Here is a 17731-nt window from a genome sequence, read left to right on the forward strand (position 1 = left end):
GTGTGTGTGTGTGGTGTTGAGTCCCAGTCTGTCTGTGTTACAGTCCCAAGAGTGGCTATAGTTAAAAGGCAGTGAATGACATCTGCATTAGTTAACACTTTCCGATGGCTGGCAGGCCTCTCTCTTGCCCTTTCTCTCTTTTTCCCTTTCTCACTCACTATCTTCCCCTCTCTTTCTCCACCTTGTTTCTCTTTGTGTAGTTCTCTTTTCTTTTTTCTTTATTTCTCTCTCTCTCTCGCTCACCCCCCCTCTCTTGTGTTTCCATCCCTCTCCTTCTCCTGAATGTCTCTTAGGTTATGCCATCTCTCATTTTTATTACCCACGCCTCTATAGGGGCATCTGAAGAGCACGGAAGTAGCAGCTCTCTCTCTCCGAGTCTCTCTTTCCCTCCCAAACATGTCACACCCTTTCTCTCTTCAACTATCCATATGTCTGTCCCTCTGTCTCTCCATCCCTCTCTTTCCCTCGCGTCTCCATCTGTCAGTGTGTGACCATAAGCAAATAAAACACAGAACTAAACAAATACGATGCAAACTATTTGGTTCCATTGTCTAGGTAACTACACATGTTGGAACAGGACTAGAACAGTAGGTTAAGGGATTAGTTGGGATAGTATTGTCGATGACCTTGGTCCCCTGGTTTAGGTAGTAGTAACCTCGCTGTACTGCATCGGATTTTACATGACTGTTGCAAATTGATTGGCTACAGTTTAGGGCTGTGTATGACATATGAAACAATGGTTCTATGAAACTCATACACTAAAACCCACGTGACGCGTTGGCAGAACACATGAACAACAATGATACACCCATATTCCTCAATAGCATTCCTTGTCCAGGACCAAGGGTGCCAGGTTGTCGAGCAAGGCTTTGAAGTACTAGACCACCAACGCAATGTGGAGAGGTCGTTTTCTGACTGTCATTCTTTTTAATCTTGTTCCTTGACAGTCCTGTCAATTGAAGTCGCAAGCCTCTTAACGGACTCTGCAGCAGACATTGTCACCTCTGAGGTCCTGTTTCTCACCTCTGGGGTCATGGTATATTCCACCAGTGGAGTGGCTCAGAGCTGAGGAGAGCGACACTCCACTAGCTCATCAGCTGTGGGGGGGGGTCTGGTGTTGAAGGGGGCCTAATATAGCACACACCAACCCCTTGGAGAGATGAAAACAGCCTGGTGTTATTTCTGTTTTTCCAATTTCTCTCTCTGTCTTCTTGTCTCTCTCTCAATCTCTTCTCTCTCACTTCTATCTCTTTCCCTAGTCCTTTTCAGCTTCCTGCCTTAGGAAACCAGATTTTGGGCTAAATTGTCCTGGTACTGGGTGAAGTTCACGATTCTGTTGACCTTAACAAGGGTCGAGGACCATTGGAAGTAAAATAGCCCCATAATATCAATGATTCACCACCATATTTCATAGTTGGTATGGGGTTCTTTTCTGCTTATGCATTCTCATTTCGACGCTGAACCCACCCCTGGTGTTCATGGCCAAAGAGTTCTATTTTCATGGAGGAATGGTCTAAGATCCTTCCCAATGTGTTCCAACTCATATAAACATTTTAGGAAAAGGCTCGTTGCCGTTATTTTTGCAAGGTGAGGTATTGAAAGGTATTGAAAACAGAAGTGTCAATAATTGGGATAATTGGGACCCCTATCTTTTTGCAAAAAAAATAAAATATTACTTGTTAAGTGAAATCTCTTTCTCTGAGCAATTGTATTAGTATAAAATAATATAATTTCCCAATTATTTCAGCATACAATTTATCTCAGTATTCGAATGATTTATTTTTTATACAGTCATTTTTGCTCATCTTTATTAAGGGTGTCAATAATTACTGGTTTCTCCTGTTTACAAGATAATGTTTTTCATAGCTGTCCTGGCACCGAGGGTGGAAATTTGACAGGCTATTTTGTATTTCCCTTGTGGTAGTCCCCATCCCCTCCCTCCCTCTATTGCTCTCTCGTCCGGTTAATTTGAGGAGAGAAGGATGTGGTCCGTGATCCCAGGTGTTTCCTGTTAGACGTCTGATCCCTTGCTTCTCTCTCTCCACCTACAATATTCCCCCATCCTTCTCTCCATCTGTCAGCCTTTCGGGATGGAGAGACATAGTCAGGGAATTTGGAATAATTTGTTGTTTAATGGCCAAGACATTTCTGAGGACTGTTTTGGAGTTAGCCCTCCAGAAGGGCATGGCTAGTCTGAGCAACAAGCAAAGAAAGATGGCGTCCGCTGTTAAGTTATACAATTCATCATTAGTATTGCATAATGTTACTGTGCATTACTTTTTTGAGGCAAACCCTCTTGAACAAGCATGATTTTGGTTTTTCCTGTGGGTTTATATGGAAGTTGTGAAGCAAACATGGCCAGTGGATGTATACGTGTGTACATGTTATCCTCTCCTTGACCTCAACACAGCTCTGGATGTCGGATTTATACAAAGCCAGATAATTACACCATCAAGCTGGTGCTTCCACTTGGGACGAAACTGGAACAGCCCGCAATCTCCACTGTGGCTTTCTTGGAACACTATTTATGCATTGCACAATTACTGTGACGTTGTTGTTGTTGTGATAGAAAAGCAATTTATTTGTGCTTTTTATTTTATTTTGTATCCAGGGCAGATTGTAAATGACGAAGGCAAAAGTCTTGTAGGCAAATCGTTCTTTGTGTACAGTAGTACACATGGGAACAGTGTGTATATTATGTACAGGCTTTCTTTCTGCAGCCATATCGTCTCTTAATGGAACAGAAAACTGCATTGACATTGGATTTTATTTGTCTTTTTTTTATTAATAAGTTTCTCGTTTTGCAGACGGACCAACAGTATGCCAACAGCGTGGCTGACAACCTCAAGCGCCTGTAAGTACCGCGGGATGCTGTTTCCATGGAGACCTGCCTCTCCATGGAGAGGACTGTTGTCACTTTCAATTCGGGCTCAGTGTGTGTTGGGTGGACCTGTGGAATAAGTTGTTTGTGTGTGTGGTATTTTTAAATGATTTTGTTATTGTGTGTGTTTGCTACCTGCGTTTGATGTTTGCATGTTCATGTGCTTTGTGTGTGTGCGTGCACGTGTGTGTGTGAGATGTATTCACTCTAATGGTGCCTATATGTCACGTTTGGTCTCTGCTTGTCTGTTTAAGTCTTGGATCTATTCCACACATGTGCACATCTGTCTTCTTTGAAGTGTGTGCATAGTGTATTTCTATTTGAATACATGTTTGTTTATTTGTGGTGTGTGCATTTCACTGTATCCTGTTTACCTTCCATCATGCGCTCACATACACACACACACACACACAAAGTCTTGTATAACTAACCTTGTGGGGACACACAATTCAGTGCCATTCAAAATCCTATATTCCCTAACCTTAACCCCAAACCCAAACCTATCCTCCTAGCCACTTCCCTAGACCGACAGTATCCCCCTTCACAAAGTGCCCACTGTGCAGGTTTAAGAACCTGCTGTTTTAGACAGTCATGTTTGTCAGTGGGAGATTGAGCCAGAGCTCTTTCCTGCCGAGGTGGCCATTTTGACCCAAGATGATACCAGTGGTCATTCCGTCACTGTCACTCTCCTAAGTCCCCTAGCAGTGTCACCTCAGGGGAAATGGGCTGCGTCTCAAATGGCACCATATTCCCTAAAGTACACTGCTTTTGACCAGAGCCTGATGGGCCCTGGGAAAAATAGTGTTCTACATAAGGAATAGGGTGTCATTTGGGACACGGACATGCTTGGAGATGGCTATGGGGGTTGACGGAAGGAAGGAGAGAGAAGAGGGGAGGAGGGAGGTTGAATGTGCCCCCTGTCACCTTGTCGTTCTCTCAGTGAGATTGGAAACACAGGAGAGAGAGAGAGCGTGTGTGGGGGGGTGGGGGGTGAGTGTGTGGTGTGAACTATTGTGAGTTAGTGTGTGTGCATGTGAGTTCCTAAGGGGCAGCTTTTCCTGTCCTGGGTGATTGGCAGGGTTAGTGATGCACACTTGACCCCTGTCTCTCTCATGATTGGATCCTCTCTCCCTTTGTACGTCCTTATCGGAATTTAATTCAATTCAAACATTGAATTTGAATTGGCCACACCCCACATGAAGCAGAATTGGAAGGAAGTAAAATGTAATTCAAACCAATTCAACTGAGATGTGACACATGAAATTCTAATTAGTTTGTCAAATCTTTTATCAAAAGAATATGCCACTTACTGATGCAAGTATTACACATACCATTTCATTAGTTTTGATTATAACTCAAAGATATTTTTGTATTTTTCCTTGTCATGAGATGTTACATTGTTCCCTTCCATACTGCAGTGTTTTCTAATATTTAAAACATTAAGGGAATTATTAAATATACAACCCACAACATGATCTTAAAATATTTCTAGTCCAATATAATTAGAAAAAATTGTTATAGGAGAATGAGTTTTAAAAATACATATTTCAAGCTTATGCTACATGGTATTGGTAACCATACATTGTCAAAATAAACATTCCTATGGTGTTAAGCCATTTGAATTGTATTGAATTAAATTCTACTTCCTGTTGGGTGTGACCAATTCAAATTCAAGCATTCACAACTCAAGCAATTCACAACTATAGGCTACATTGAGGTTTTTCTTTCATTCTTTTTATCTGGCTTTAGTTTGTAAGTCTGCTCAACGTGTGTTTTATTGTTTGACTTTTTTTCACAAAAGCATGCACAATGTGTCAATTTAGGCTGCTTGAAATGTTATGTTTAAGCAAAGTAGGCCTAAATATTCAATAAGTAAATGAAGAAACTTTGAAGAAAAACTGAATTGTTAAGTAAATGTTCAAGAGAAAAAAAAGGAACTGTTATGCCTACAGCGCATTTTCTATATCATTTCTATATATTATCATATATAGTCAGGTGGTTGTACATGGGTTATTAGCAATTGCGGGTGAAGAAACAGCTGACTAATTCAAATGCATTTCAGTGTATTGTTTTGCTGTGTGTTTGTGCGCGATCCTGTCAGGCATTTGAATAACCTGACAAGAGAGGAAGTGATTATGCACAGGGTGGAAGGGACCAACATGCTGTCGCGTCTATCAGTCCGTCCGTCTGTCTCTTTGTCTATCCCAACAGGGCTGTGTCTGTATGATAGTTGTAGATAAAAAATGTATAGTTGATACCTCTCTCCACTCTCTCTTTACCCTCCGCCTTCTCTCTCTTTCCCCTCCCCTTTCTCTCTCTTTCAGATTTCCAGTTGAGATCCAGTCAGGTCTTCTAGAGATCATCTCTCCATCAGTCCACTTCTACCCCGATTTCTCCCGTCTCAAAGAGTCCTTCGGAGACCCCAAGGAGAGGGTCAGGTAATACGGCAACCTTCCCAGCAGATTGCTGCAGCTTTCACAACTGTCTGAGCAACCCACTGCAGTTCAGTACAGGAGACTAGTTTATATTCAAGTCTTGTCTTGAACCGTGGCCCGTTGTTTCATATGAGGATGCTGTGACGATTCATTGTTGTGTGCACTCGCGTGCGTGTGTGTGTGTGGAATACCGTCAGGTTGAGTCTGAGTTGAGGGACACTCTCCACTCCTCTGTTCTTGTGTGACTTGATGACATCACCTGAGTGTCGCCCCTTCTCTCGTCACTTATTTAGTACCCCGCTGGATGTGAATGAATGTGCGTGTGTGACATTCCAACGTCGAGACTTGTCTTCTTTTATTTAGCACGCTTCTGCATGTGTGAATATGTAATGGTCATGACTATGCGTGCATAAATGTGTGTATGAGAGAGTCTGTTGGTCTGTTTGATTAGCTATCTAGCTGTGTGTCTAACTCACTACTTGTCTACTTAAGTGCCTGTCTGTGTATGTGTTGGTGTGTGTGAGTATTTACAGTCAGGTCAAATTCTTTTGGCACCCTTGATAAAGACGAGCAAAAAAGACTGTATAAAATAAATAATACAAATACTGAGTAATATTTTATGCTCAATTTATTTATTTATTTTCTCAGAGAAAGAGATTTTGTTTAACAAGTTATATATATATATATTTTTTTTTTTATCTTAAAACCTCTTAGAGCTACCCCCCTACTTTGTGCAATTTCCGCCTGAAGACATACCCAAATCTAACAGCCTTTGGCTCAGGCACAGAACCAAGGATATGATAACTTCCAAAATGAGTGTGCTACATGACATTTATCATGAAGTCACCCCGGTGTCCCACACAAGTAGCCCAAATGTACCCAAGTGGCCAAATTGGTGAAGGTATACATTTTGAAACAAATAACTATATACAAAATACCAAAATGGTATTCTAACACACACCCCCCCCCCCAAAAAAAATATGGGGAAAAAATGGGAAGAAAATAATGATTGATAAAAAAATATGAAAAAAAATATATATATATATATATACACACATTTACAAAATAACATGGGTAACTATTTACACACTTTCAATATTTGGAAGACCCAAAGTCCTCTTATCAAATCAAATCTATTTAAATAGCAAGCAATGCAGGTGTAGAAGCACGGTGGCTAGGAAAAACTCCCTAGAAAGGCAAAAACCTAGGAAGAAACCAGGCTATGAGGGGTGGCCAGTCCTCTTCTGGCTGTGCCGGGTGGAGATCACAGTGGTTGTAGAGGGTGCAACAGGACAGCACCTCAAGAGTAAAAATGAACAGTTTAGGGTTCCATAGCCACAGGCAGAACAGTTGAAACTGGAACAGCAGCAAGGCCGGGTGGACTGGGGACAGCAAGGAGTCATCATGGCAGGTAGTCCTGAAGCATGGTCCAAGGGCTCAGGTCCTCCGAGAGAAAAAACAGCATTAGCATGAGAGCAACTTACCATTCCAAAACAATGTCCTCTCCGTTCAGAAAATATGCCTCAGTTTCAGAATCAAAGCTATGAGAGCTAATGGAGTCTTCAAAAAGCAGATCTGTCTCACTTTCACGATCAATTTCCTCTAAAATTGTTTCTACATTCGTATATATCTAGTCTTAGAATTAGCTTTCCTTGACTTATTCGCCATGATGTTGGATAAATAAACAGCTGAAGATGCAAGTCACCGAAATACTGCTGTGCGTATTAAGCATCGCTCCTTCACGGTTGAATTGGCAACGGCGAAAGAACGGTCCTTACGCCAGCATTCAATGGAAAGGTTTGTTTTACAACAAAGAACCATGGGATATTGCCGTTTACCTCTGCTCATTGGCTATCTACCCAGCTAGATTTCAAGACAATCAGTGGTCATTGGGTTAAAATACAGTCAATCAACGAGACAGTGGTCATATAATTGGTGCACAATGGGCTCGTCACTTGTTGTCTTCCAATCGGTTTTTCCGTGTCAATACGTCCCGCAAAATGACCCATCAAGTTTGGTTGTGTTACAAACAAACAGTTGATTGCAAGGAAACCAAACATGACTGGATAAAGTCAGGGAATGTCTGTCTATTTACGTTGGATGTTACGTCGAAACATGAATGACACGAAATTCAACGAGATAAGCGTTCACAAAATGTTTAGTGTTAGTCTATAAAAAATTGATTTAACCGAACAAAAGACCTTGGGATTGCAACCAGAGCAAGATCTTCAAAGGTAAACTATTTATTTCAATGCAATCTGTGATTTTGTTACGCAAGTGCTGGCTGAATAAGTAGTTTGATATGGGGGTCTATGCTCAGATAATCGCAGCATATTCTTTCGCCATAAATCATTTTTTAAATATGACAACGCAGTTGGATTAGCAAGATTCTAGGCTTTTGAAGCATGTGAGACACTTGTATTTTCAGGAATGTTTAATATGACTATTTGTTGCCGAACACCGTATGTTGTCGAATTCAAACCCGTATCCTGGATGGGTAGTTCAGAGAGGTTAAAACCCTTTCATGCGTGAGTTCCAAATATCTCTAACGTTGCCCCAGCGTGAGTTTTCTTTTATGCACGTGAAGTTAGAACGTTCTCGCCGTTCCAGTTTGTGATTGTTACACAACAGTACATTTAATCCACGCTGCCCTCAAACCAAGCCACTTAGCCTGTTTTTATTTATAGGCTGTTTCAATGTTAAATTAACAACCAATTATTAACAAGTTGTTACAGTTTGAATTGAGGTGTTTTCCACATCCTCATTTATTCACATAAAAAAAAAATGTAATTTTTGCTTTTGCGGACAATTCATTTTTGGGACATTTCTGACCGGGACAAAATTCCCCAAGCACTTCCCAATTGTTTTCATGCATTCCGATTCTTGCATATTTATTTTTTATTTCACCTTTATTTAACCAGGTAGACTAGTTGAGAACAAGTTCTCATTTACAACTGCGACCTGGCCAAGATAAAGCAAAGCAGTGTGACACAAACAACAACACAGAGTTACACATGGAATAAACAAACATAGTCAATGATACAATAGAGAAAACTTATATATACAGTGTGTGCAAATGAGGTAAGGTTGTGGCATAGATTGTAATGGGCACATATGTGTGTAAAATACTTTTTTTGGGTTGTACTGATTATGATGAGCTAAACTAATTCCAGCATGTAGCCATGTTTGTTGACATACAATGCATTCTGGGTTTCACGTAATCTTCTGTTGGACCAAAGATGTTATAACAAAATGAGGTGGAGTAAAGGTTCACTCATTTTTTGAGGACTTACGGAAATTAATGGTGGGATGTAAACGATGGTGGACGACACCCCCCTCTTGAACATGGATACTATAAACAGACCAAACTCATCTTGTCTCCTCTTATTATCTTTGGTTTCTGCGAGGATCAAAAAGCATGGCAGCGCGCAAAAACTACCCATCGTCGGATTACTTTCGATTTGGAGAGAGTGTTTTACTCAAAAATTTCGATCAATGGTGAGCTCACCCGTGATGTGATTAATTATAAATAGTAATTTCATATTGTAGTTTGTCAGCGAGAGTTATACAAATATGACCGCTTGTGTTATGTCAATCTTTCCTCAGTTGGCGCTAGGACAAATGTAGACAACATTTTTCCGGTTTGGATGATTGTGTTATGCTGTAGATACTTCTGTGAATGTCTGAACATTGCATCCAAAAATAAACTGCTCACATTCTGGACATAACGTTGTAAGGACTGTGTTTGTGCAAAATGTTTCCTTAAAAAAGTGTGGGCAGCTCAAATGCTGATTGTTGCGTCATTCGAAACTGGCCATTCTAAATCAGCGTTCTAATCATACCGGGACCACTGTAGAACGATCACACCCGTGTGTTGGTACTTGTGAAAAAGACAGCTGACCCTGAACCGTCCGAGACCCTCACAAACCTCTCCCCCCATTCCCGAAACCTGAGGCCAGAAACCCGGCTACCTGAGGGCAATACCAGAACAAATGGTCTATTGATTATGTATCCTTACAACAAGATCTGCCGAGGTGGGATGATTGTATGCCCCAAATATTCAACATTTTGTTGGTGGCAAGAATTCGATACAATACGTTTAGCTGAAAAGCACGAAGTCTTGAATCAACCTATACACCCTGTGCCATGGAATCGGTGCATAAAAAAATATCTTCCCATCTATTTTGCAATCTGTATGGCACTGCTGTCAACATCCTGGTCCTCAAATAAAACTGGTATACTTTCCTATGCTATTTTTGTTCCTCCGCCAGTTTTGATCCTTTATATTGGGCAGACAGACCAGTTCCCTACCTCCTGCCACTGCCACCTGCCTGCTCCATTTTTGGGGTAATGCTGTAATCAATTGGTTGTAATATTGGATTGAGCAGACCTTCCCATACAATTCGGATAACTCCATGAAAGGCAACTCTACAATTCCAATCTACAATATAATTTAAAAACAAAATACCCTTTTCAAACATCTTTTCCATAAATGCAGGTCTTTTGAGGCATGGCAATCTGCACAAAGGCAAAAAATAAATGTTTAAACAACGAATGAGCTTATTTTAGTAATCTATTTGAGAAACATTTTGGGTTCAAGTAATACTTTTGTATGTGATGATTTTAGAGAGGCTTAGTGCTTTTATATTTAATCATCTCAGCCAACCCAGTTCATATTCGTTATACAGATAGGCACGTTTTATCTTGTCTGCTTTAGCATCCCAGATGAAGCCAAAAAAAAATAAATGTGCTCATATGATTTGAAAAACAAATCATCAGGAGTAGGCAGGGCCATAAGTAAATGACTAAACTGAAATATGACCTAGGAGTTAATCAGTGTAATTGTTCCACAAATAGACACGTTTTTACCTCCCCATGGTTGCAGGATCTTGTCTATTTTGACTAGTTTTCTATGGAAATTCATTGTGGAAAGATCATTTATATATGCAACAACCCAGCAGCAGGACCGCTACCTCCGCCTTTGTGCAAGGAGGAGCAGGAGGAGCACTGCCAGAGCCCTGCAAAATGACCTCCAGCAGGCCACAAATGTGCATGTGTCTGTTTCTGACCGTTTGAGCAGACTCCATGAGGGTGGTATGAGGGCCCGATGTCCACAGGTGGGGGTTGTGCTTACAGCCCAACACCATGCAGGACGTTTGGCATTTGCCAGAGAACACCAAGATTGGCAAATTCGCCACTGGCACCCTGTGCTCTTCACAGATTAAAGCAGGTTCACACTGAGCACGTGACAGAGTCTGGAGACGCCGTGGAGAATGTTCTGCTGCCTGCAACATCCTCCAGCATGACCGGTTTGGCAGTGGGTCAGTCATGGTGTGGGGTGGCATTTCTTTGGGGGGGGGGGCGCACAGCCCTCCATGTGCTCGCCAGAGGTAGCCTGACTGCCATTAGGTAACGAGATGAGATCCTCAGACCCCTTGTGAGACCATATGCTGGTGCGGTTGGCCCTGGGTTCCTCCTAATGCAAGACAATGCTAGACCTCATGTGGCTGGAGTGTGTCAGCAGTTCCTGCAAGAGGAAGGCATTGATGCTATGGACTGGCCCGCCCGTTCCCCAGACCTGAATCCAATTGAGCACATCTGGGACATCATATCTCGCTCCATCCACCAACGCCACGTTGCACCACAGACTGTCCAGGAGTTGGCGGATGCTTTAGTCCAGGTCTGGGAGGAGATCCCTCAGGAGACCATCCGCCACCTCATCAGGAGCATGCCCAGGCATTGTAGGGAGGTCATACAGGCACGTGGAGGCCACACACATTACTGAGTCTCATTTTGACATGTTTTAAGGACATTACATCAAAGTTGGATCAGCCTGTAGTGTGGTTTTCCACTTTCATTTGGAGTCTGACTCCAAATCCAGGCCTCCATGGGTTGATAAATTTGATTTCCATTGATAATTTTTGTGTGATTTTGTTGTCAGCACATTCAACTATGTAAAGAAAAAGGTATTTAATAAGAATATTTCATTCATTCAGACCTAAGATGTGTTATTTTAGTGTTCCCTTTCTTTTTTTGAGCAGTGTATTTTGTGATATGAATACCAAGTATGTCTACTTCACCGTCAGCCCATACAGAATCTTTCCAGATCCTTGATATCCTTCATCTTTGCTTATGGACTGCCCTCTTTAATTCAAACTACAGGTTTTCAATGGTGTTCAAGTCCATAGACTGAGTAATGTTGAATGTTCATTTTGATATGATTTATTCATTTGTGGATTTTTGTGTGTGGTTGGGGTTACTGTCTTGCGGGAGAATTCACTTCCGGCCAAGTTTCAGCCTCTTGGCAGAGGCAACCAGGTTTTGGGCTAAAACGTCCTGGTAATGGGTAATGTTCAAGATGCTGATGACTTTAACAAGGGTCCCAGGACCATTGGAAGCAACATAGCCACATAACATTAATGATCCAACACCATTTAAATTTATTTTTTATTTTTTAACAAATGTAAGCCTCTGGGTTTTATTAAATGGCATTGGCACTTGGATTTCAACCAGTGCTATGGTCAGATTACATGAAAATATAGCTCTATGGCCACGCACAACATTGGTGGGTTTGGTGTCAAAATAAGGATACATAAGCAGAACATACCTGCTGTAAAAAATGGTGGTGGATCTTTGATGTTATGGAGCTATTTTGCTTTCACTGGTCCTGGGGCCTTTGCTCAGGTCATCGGCATCATGAACTTTAGCCACTACGAGGGGATTTTCACTAAAGACCTGCTTGCCTCTTCCAGGAGCCTGAAACTTGGACCTGACTGGATGTGCCTAAGTATGTTTGCCTTTCTTTGTTTATTTGTGCGTTAGTCTGGCCGTACGTCTCTGAGGGTGGGGTTGTGTGTGGTGATCCTTTCTGCGTGCAGTCAGTCTGCTCTTTGTTTTATTTTGCACTTGGCTGAGCTGCATGTTTTTTTTGTTGTTGAAGATGAGACTTGCTGAAGGCGGCTGGCTGTGTGAAGTCAAGCCACGTGTGTCTGTACTGCTGCTCATAGCTCTTCCATTCCTAACTCAGCCATGGTCATCTACCAAGGCAAAGTAATCCATAGACTCAATTTACCTCTCGCCCCACAACCCTTAAAAAAATCTAGTCACCGTTTTAATAAACTCCTGCTTAGTTGACTTATAACTGCTTTGGCTACTTTGTAGCTCATTTGCGTAGCCTGCTTAATATAGGCTTTATGATAGAAATACAGAAGGATGAAATCAAGTTTCCCTCCTGCTGTCTCTCCTCTCATCCGTGGGTGTGCCAGGCTCTCTCTTTCACCTGTGTGTGTAATCCGGGGAGATTTGTTCAGATTAGCGGTCTAGGACGGGCCTCACTCTGATATGATTACTAATCTGGGAAAGGGAGGGCACAACTCTCCTCAATCACAATCCCGCCAGGTACAAACATTCATACCCACACTCACCTGCACACAACTTGTGCCCACATGATCAGGTGTGTGTGTGTGTGTGTGTGTGAGAAAAAGAGAGAGGGAGAATTAGTCCCTGCCTGTCCAGGTGTTGAGTATCTGATGTTGAGCTATGGTGTTGAACGCAGACATTCTGCCCCAGCTCTTTGTGATTATTACAGCTACATTAGCCAGGTGTATCGTGTTAGCAGGTACACTGCCCGTACCACCACATCCACAGTGGGTGTGTGTAGGATGTTTATCCTTTGTGTCTTTTGCGTGCATGTCTGGGTGTGTGTGTCTGTGCAGTCATGACTGTGTGTGTGTGTACTGTATGTGTAGTCATTTTAGTGTGTTTGTGTGTGTGTTTAGTTCAGTATGTGTCTCTCTGCATGTATGCTTAGTTTAACGCGCACGGATGTGTTCGTGCGTGCGTCTGTGCACACGCATGTGTGGTGATTTATGTGCTGCAGTAATGAGTGTGAGCAGGGAGAATGGCTCCCTGGGCTGCTACAGGCCACTGCCATTGCTTATTCATGAGGAGCACTTAAGACAGGGGCCCATGTCTCGCTGAAGTATTTAACTAGTCACACACACATAACCAACCACACACGCAAACGCACCCGCATGCAAAACACCTGCACACTCATGCAAAACACCTGCACACTCATGCAAAACACCTGTATACTCTTTCAAATGCACCTACTCAAAAACACAACTACACACACATACCATCAAACTCGTACACACACATCGTCAAACTTCCCCTCTTTAGATTGGTAGGCCAGGGCCAGTAATAACTGTGGTTGTCACAAGTTCTGGGTGAGAGCATCTTCTAACAGGACAGAACTCTCTCTAAGAGAACACACACCACTGTTCCATACACATCATTTCTGATGCCTCGAGCTATTGGAACTGTGTCAGGGTGTGCGGTTAAAATTGGCAAAAAACACACATTTCTTTCCACAAGGCCATGAGGTGACATTCAGAGACTTGTCCCGAAGCTACTCCTGTATTGTCTTAGCTGTGTGCTTAGGGTTGTTGTCCTGTTGGAAGGTGAACCTTCGTCCCAGTCTTAGGTCCTGAGCGCTCTGGAACAGGTTTTCATCAAGGATCTCTCTGTACTTTGCTCCATTCATCTTTCCCTCAGTCCTGACTAGTCTCCCAGTCCCTGCTGCTGAAAAACATCCCCACAGCATGATGCTGCCACCATGCTTCACTGTAGGGATGGTGCCAGGGTTTCCTCCAGACATCACGCTTGGCCATTCAGGCCAAAGAGTTCAATCTTGGTTTCATCAGACCAGAGAATCTTGTTTCTCATGGTCTTTGTTTTTGTAGATATTGCTTTTTTTTAGGCATAAGGGCAATGAAATGTACCGATATTTGCAAATAGTTGCATTATTTGCAAATATCGGTACATTTCATTGCCCTTATGCCTAAAAAAAGGAAGCAATATATACAAAAACAAATAATGAAATAGCCAAAGATATATATTTTCATGTTTATTTTTCCCCATTAAAAATGTGCTTATATACCTGTCTAGGTTGGAACTGTTGCTGTTAAAATACAATAAATAATTGAATTCTGAACTGGAATTAACGGATTGATCACATCCCACATGTGTATAACAGAACACACACACACAGTCTTTTTGATCGTGCAACCCTAAGTAACAGAACAGATAAATGATCCAAAGTTTTCAACAAGCATGTCTATTCTGGGCTCAGTTTTTGACAGTACAACACTGAGGTCATGCTCAGCATTGCGACTGTTTCTGTACTTGAGAACCCTGACTTGCATCATCGGTATGTGGTGCAAAACTGGATCAGAACATCTACTGCTTTCTCAGTCAGGCAGGAGACCGCTACCTGTTGCAGATGAGCAACCCAGAACTGTGTGTGTGTTTGTCTCAAAAAGCATCTTGCTTCAATCAGTTTATTCCAGTTCAGACTAATAATTATTACTTGTAACAGCAACAGTACCAACCGCGACTTGTTTTCAACAATAATTTCTACAGTAAAATGTACAATAGGCCTGATAATGTTTTTATCTTCATCTGTACTGTTTCTTGGGGTTGCACTATCAGTAGCTAGTTAGCTTGCTTTGGCTAAACAGCTATTAGCTGTGTAACGTTACAAGGCCAGGGGATTGTTTGAAAGAGAAACTCACATCTACTACGATGAGAGATAGTACTCCCTTATTTCTGCTTATCACCACCTGTTATAAAATGACAACAATGCCATGCAAGTTCACTTACTTTTCCACTTTCGAAGCACTGTTTCCTGAAGTATTCTGCCCTGTTCTTAAAGAACTCCCTGGGTTTACCGTCTCTGTTCTGCCTGGATGTTTGGTCAGGACGTGTCGTTTTATTCATTTGTTTGTTTTGAGAGACTCATTGCTAAGCACTTCCCACACAAAACACATTGTGGGCGCTCCTCGTTATTTCTCAAAGTTTGTACGGAAAGGACAAAATGTCATCACTGTATTTGCGTTTCATGACGATTGAGCTCAATCAGAACACGTGGCTAGCATGAGTCCATTTCATGACAGCGGTGAGTGATGGCGAGTGGGAATAACAAGTCAGTGGCTTGAACGACAGCGCTGCAGCGTGTGGGTCGCGGAGTGATCTTCAAGAAAACTGCAACAACAAAAAAATCAGGTAAACAGCGAAGCACACGGGCATCTCCCTCCACCTCTCCCACTCGCGCAGCTGCCAAACTGAGCAGAGACCGCTGATAAGCAGAGAGCGCACTGAACCGAGAGCGCAGTTGCACATGGCCAAATCAATTCCAGTAATTAATGAAATAATTATCAATTTACGACCCATACTTTAAGAAACGCTGCCCTAGAGCACACAAAAAACGATACATACCTCAGCCTAAACATCAGCGCCACAGGTAACTTCAACAAAGCTAGGAACGATCTGAGAGGCATGAAGGGCCTTCTATGCCATCAAAAGGAACATAAAATTCGACCTACCAAATCAACATAAAAATACTTGAATCAGTTATAGAACCCATTGCCCTTTATGGTTGTGAGGTCTGGGGTCCACTCACCAACCAATAATTCACAAAATGGGACCAACGCTAAATTGAGACTATGCAGAATTTAAAAAAAATATCCTCAGTGTACAACATAAAACACAAAATAATGCATGGCCCTAAACAGAGAGTACACAGTGGCAGAATACCTGCCCACTGTGACTGACCCAAACTTAAGGAAACCTTTGACTATGTACAGACTCGGTGAGCATAGCCTTGCTATTGAGAAAGGCCTCCGTAGGCAGACCTGGCTCTTAAGAGACAACAGGCCATCACAGCAGCAAGATTTCTGTAATCTGTTGCCAGAAGAAAATATGACATTTGAAATGTCTTTATTCTTTTTGGAGATTTTGTTAGTGTAATGTTTACTGTTATTTAATTTTTTTATTGTTAATTTAACTTGATCTATTTCACTTGCTTTGTAAACAATGTAATGTAAACATATAGACATGGAAAGAGCAGGAGAGAATAAGGGAGAGGGAAATAGCAGGACAGAGATGGAACGAGCAGGACAGAGAGGGAGGGAGAGAGAGAGAGAGAGGGAAAGAGCAGAACAGAGAGAGGGCGGGAGACGTAAAGTGAGAAGAAGCGAGAGACTGAACCAAAGACAATGGAAGGTAACCAGAGCTAGAGCGAGAGAGACAGTTAAGATGTGTGATCGAATCACAATAAGATATTAAATGGATAAAGGAAAGTGAAGATGTCAGAGAAAAAGAGTGGCTAAGATTGATGATAAAATGAGGGAGATAGAACGTGTGTGTGTGTGTGTGTGTGTGTGTGTCAGAGAGAGACACTTCCAGATGACTGAGCTGTGAACAGGACTAGAAGTGGATCACGGCCAATGAGACAGACAGGACAGGGTGTCACTCTCAGGTCACCACGGCGACTAGGGCAATGTCACACACACGGTTCATCAACTGCCCGGTCCGTCTGCCTCTAGTGTTGTTGTCTTAGTGGTAGTTCTCTTTAGTCATGCAATCTGGCTCTGGTCCAATATCCACACTAGTGTTGTTGATGGCTAAGCCTAAGTGCATTGCATTTGTTCTCCTAAGACCTAGATACTATTGTCCTGTTGCATCTTGAGTATGCTGTGTTACGATGCAGAGATTCTTAGAGTTTGCAACCAGGTTGGGGTGGAATTACTCTGTCACGCTAGCATACCATTTAGAATGAAGAAGTGTATTCGACTCGCTGTCCTCTATAGCCTATTGCAGTGTTTAGTGTAAATTTCATTATTTTCACCAGTGATATACTGTAATATACAGTTTATATTATTGATTATATTTTAGCTTGTAATGTAAAAATGCAGTGGTAAGCTAAATCCCAAGAGTAAAATGTAAATGCAGTGGATGTTTTAAGGCTGCTGCCAGGATATATTGAATTCAAAGTAAATTAACTTCATCTTGAGAGAGAAAGGACGGATGGGGGAGGAAGGGAAGAAGGAATGCAGAGTTAAAGATGTTTAAGGAGGAATGGAGTGTGTGTGTGTGTGTGTGTGTGTGTGTGTGTGTGTGTGTGTGTGTGTGTGTGTGTGTGTGTGTGTGTGTGTGTGTGTGTGTGTGTGTGTGTGTGTGTGTGTGTGTGTGTGTGCATGTGTTCTGCTCTCTGTGTGTGTGGGACCGTGAGGGAGTTAGAGACGGAGGGAGAAAGTAGCATAGGGAGAGGCAGCGAGAGATAATTGTTGTGTTAATTCATTCATTGGCCAGATAGGCCAGTCTACTTTTCTCCTTCTCCATATATCCATCTTCCTCTCCTTCTTCTCTTGGGTCCATGAGGACAGGACCAAGCTCAGTTTCTGTCAAAGCTGACGGGGCCCTAGAGGCCCCCCTTGCAAACAGTCAGCCTGGTGCTCTGCAGGGAGTGGAGGAGGGTGAGATGGGTGGGTAAGTAGGTGGAATATTTATTAGGATCCCCATTAGCTATTGCAAAAGCAGCAGCTACTCTTCCTGGGGTCCACTAAAAACATGA

General features: G+C 42.3%; 1 protein-coding gene across 1 annotated transcript in view; it reads left to right on the plus strand.

Moving 5' to 3' along the window:
• mgat4b (alpha-1,3-mannosyl-glycoprotein 4-beta-N-acetylglucosaminyltransferase B) overlaps positions 1-17731 on the plus strand; it is a 215967-nt gene that overhangs the window by 128554 nt on the left and 69682 nt on the right. The window contains exons 5-6 of the mRNA XM_024429481.2: positions 2808-2854; positions 5206-5319. Coding sequence (XP_024285249.1) covers positions 2808-2854; positions 5206-5319 — 161 coding nt within the window. The remainder of the gene's footprint in view (positions 1-2807; positions 2855-5205; positions 5320-17731) is intronic.

This window comes from Oncorhynchus tshawytscha, linkage group LG08 (genome assembly GCF_018296145.1).
Source record: "Oncorhynchus tshawytscha isolate Ot180627B linkage group LG08, Otsh_v2.0, whole genome shotgun sequence".
NCBI lineage: Eukaryota > Metazoa > Chordata > Actinopteri > Salmoniformes > Salmonidae > Oncorhynchus > Oncorhynchus tshawytscha.